The sequence below is a fragment of the Lepidochelys olivacea genome (assembly GCF_965140295.1).
Source record: "Lepidochelys olivacea isolate rLepOli2 genome assembly, chromosome: 6".
Taxonomy (NCBI): Eukaryota; Metazoa; Chordata; order Testudines; family Cheloniidae; genus Lepidochelys; species Lepidochelys olivacea.
In genome coordinates, this window is record NC_140416.1 from 2,866,396 (window position 1) to 2,868,983 (window position 2,588).

The 2,588-nt window shown below is 44.0% G+C and overlaps 1 protein-coding gene across 1 annotated transcript; it reads right to left on the minus strand.

The window, feature by feature from the left end:
- Window positions 1-1,077: 1,077 nt before the first annotated feature.
- LOC311522683 (olfactory receptor 5W2-like) lies at window positions 1,078-2,016 on the minus strand (the record flags this gene model as incomplete). Its single annotated transcript, XM_084632173.1, has 1 exon — window positions 1,078-2,016. The coding sequence occupies one exon, from the start codon at window positions 2,014-2,016 to the stop codon at window positions 1,078-1,080; it is 939 nt and encodes a 312-aa protein (XP_084488299.1).
- Between the last annotated feature and the right edge of the window lie 572 nt (window positions 2,017-2,588).

Sequence of the window (2,588 nt, forward strand, 5' to 3'; positions counted from 1 at the left end):
AGATCCATTTTAACTGGCTGCACCTCTTTCCACAGCTTTTTGATTCTTCTAGAAAGCAGGACAGAACATGAGAAAGACGAGTGTTTATTTACCTATAACTTTATTATAAAATATTACAGTTGCTCCCGGAAGGACTGAAAGAAAGAAATGAAATGACTTATGGCAAGAAATAAATGTGTGGTGATATATACCATTTGTGGTCAATTTGAATAAATTAATAAAGAAGGATGATAGGGAGGAAATGGTGTTCATCTGGCTTATTCAAACCTTTCACTGCATGCAGGCAACAGTCCTCAATCCTCAGAAAAACTGGAACATTTGCAGCTGATTTCTGAGTGTATTAAGCTTAGCCTTGAGTGTTTTGTTTTATTTTGCTTTGTTCTGTCTGTTATTACTTAAAAACACTTAAATCCTACTTTTTATACTTAATAAAATCACTTTGGTTTATAAACTTAGTGTAAGTAATTGTTACCGTGGGCGGACGGGATTCTGGGCGGGGCAAACAGCTGTACATATCTCTCTTGCAGTAATATACAGGGCAAGCATTTATCATTTTATCATGTACATGCTCTATAAAGAGTAAAGCAGATTTATTTGGGGGTTTAGATCCCATTGGGAGCTAGGTATCTGTGTACTGGAGACAGGTGTCGTGCTGAGCTGGTTTCAGTCTAGATCTGCAGCTTTGGGGGCATCACTCAGAGCCTAGGTCTGTGTTGCAGCTGGCTCGTGTATCTGGCGCAACAAGACAGAGTTCTGGAGGCCCAGGCTAGAAGGGAAAATGGGCTCAGAGGTCATTTCAGCACATGAGGTTACAATTCCAATGAGGGTCTCTGTGACCGAACCCGGCACACTATGCACTTGGGTTTCCTGCATTTCCTGTGATGCTTCCCATGTTTTGTCCACTGATTTCAGTTGGGGCCTACAGACCTTTTTGCAATACAAACAAATTAATAATAATAACAATATAATAATGAACAAAACTACCACGGGCTCTCTGAAATTATTTTCTAATGGACTGGGAATTAAATTCACCTGATTCCACTCCCCACCACTAAACCAGTACTGAATGAAACAGATTCAAGAATTGGTTAGTAGTTTATTCATTGCTTTCCTCAGGGCGTCCTTCACCTCTGTGTTCCTCAGGCTGTAGATGAGGGGGTTCAACATGGGGATCACCAGTGTGTAAAACACTGAGGCCACTTTGTCTATATCCATGGAATAGCTGGAGGTGGGACGTAAATACATGAAGAGGAGGGTGCCATAAAACAGGACCACAGTGGTCAAGTGGAAAGTGCAGGTGGAGAAGGCTTTGTGTCGGCCCTCGGCAGAGTGGATCTGCAGGATGGTGGAGGTGATATAGACATAGGAGAGGAGGACAGTCACAAAGCTGATCACTGTAATGCAGGATGTTAAAACAAACATCACAATCTCATTGATGCGGGTTTGAGAACAGGAGAGCGCCAACAGTGGGGGGATGTCACAGAAGAAATTATTGATGATGTTGGAGCTGCAGAATGACAGCCGAAATGTAAAACACGTGTTTAACATTGAATCCACCACCCCTACAGCGTAAACCCCAGCCACCAGCTGTTTACAGAGCTGCCTGGACAAGGTGACCGTATAGAGCAGTGGGTTACAGATGGCCACATAACGGTCATATGCCATCACAGCCAGCAAGAGGCACTCAACATCTCCAAAAACGATAGAGAGATACATTTGCACAGTGCAGGCAGTGAAAGAAATGTTTTTCCTCTCCGTTAAGAAATTCATCTGCATCTTAGGGGAAATTATTGAGGAAAGGCAGAGGTCACAGAAAGACAAATTCCTGAGGAAAAAGTACATGGGGGTGTGGAGTCGGGGATCAATCGTGATTAACAAGATCATCCCCCCATTCCCCACCAGGGTGATACCATAAATCAGTAGGAACACCCCAAACAGGGGAACCTGCAGCTCCGGACGATCTGTCAGTCCTGAGAGAATGAACTCAGTCACCTCTGAGTGATTTCCCTCTTCCATCACCTCTGAACAGAGAACAGGCTGCTCCAGAGATGTGAGCAGGTGGATGGTGTGGAAAACCTGTCCCTTCTCTGTAATCGTGTAAGTGAAGATAAATGGAGATCAGTTTCTTAATGGACATCAGTACCCGCTCAGGGAAAGGCTTAGTCCACAGAGCCAGCTGTTCACATCTGGTCATTCTAGGTGTTCCATAAAATGCAGGCACTGTGCAAATACAATGACATGCAGGTTAATTATGCCCCCCACACAAACACTCCTGTTTACTAATCCAAACAGAAAACAGTGATTTGTGACTCTGCTGTGAGAGAATCAGTCTGAAGAGATGATTCCTTCTCAAAAGAAGGGGTGAGAGTAAAGGAGTGTCACTCTTTCTACCCTCTTTGGGCAAGGGGAGCTCTGTGGCTTGGCATGTTGGTTTGGGGTAAAGCTGCTCACTGTGCTAATTAAGCTTTTGGGCATTTACTTGAGACTGTACTAAAACCCAGAGACATAATGGGAAGCCTTGGCTTCAGTGACTAGGTAATTGCCTATTTTGTCCAACCAAGGACGTCGCTCCTTCAGCCAAAGGGGTA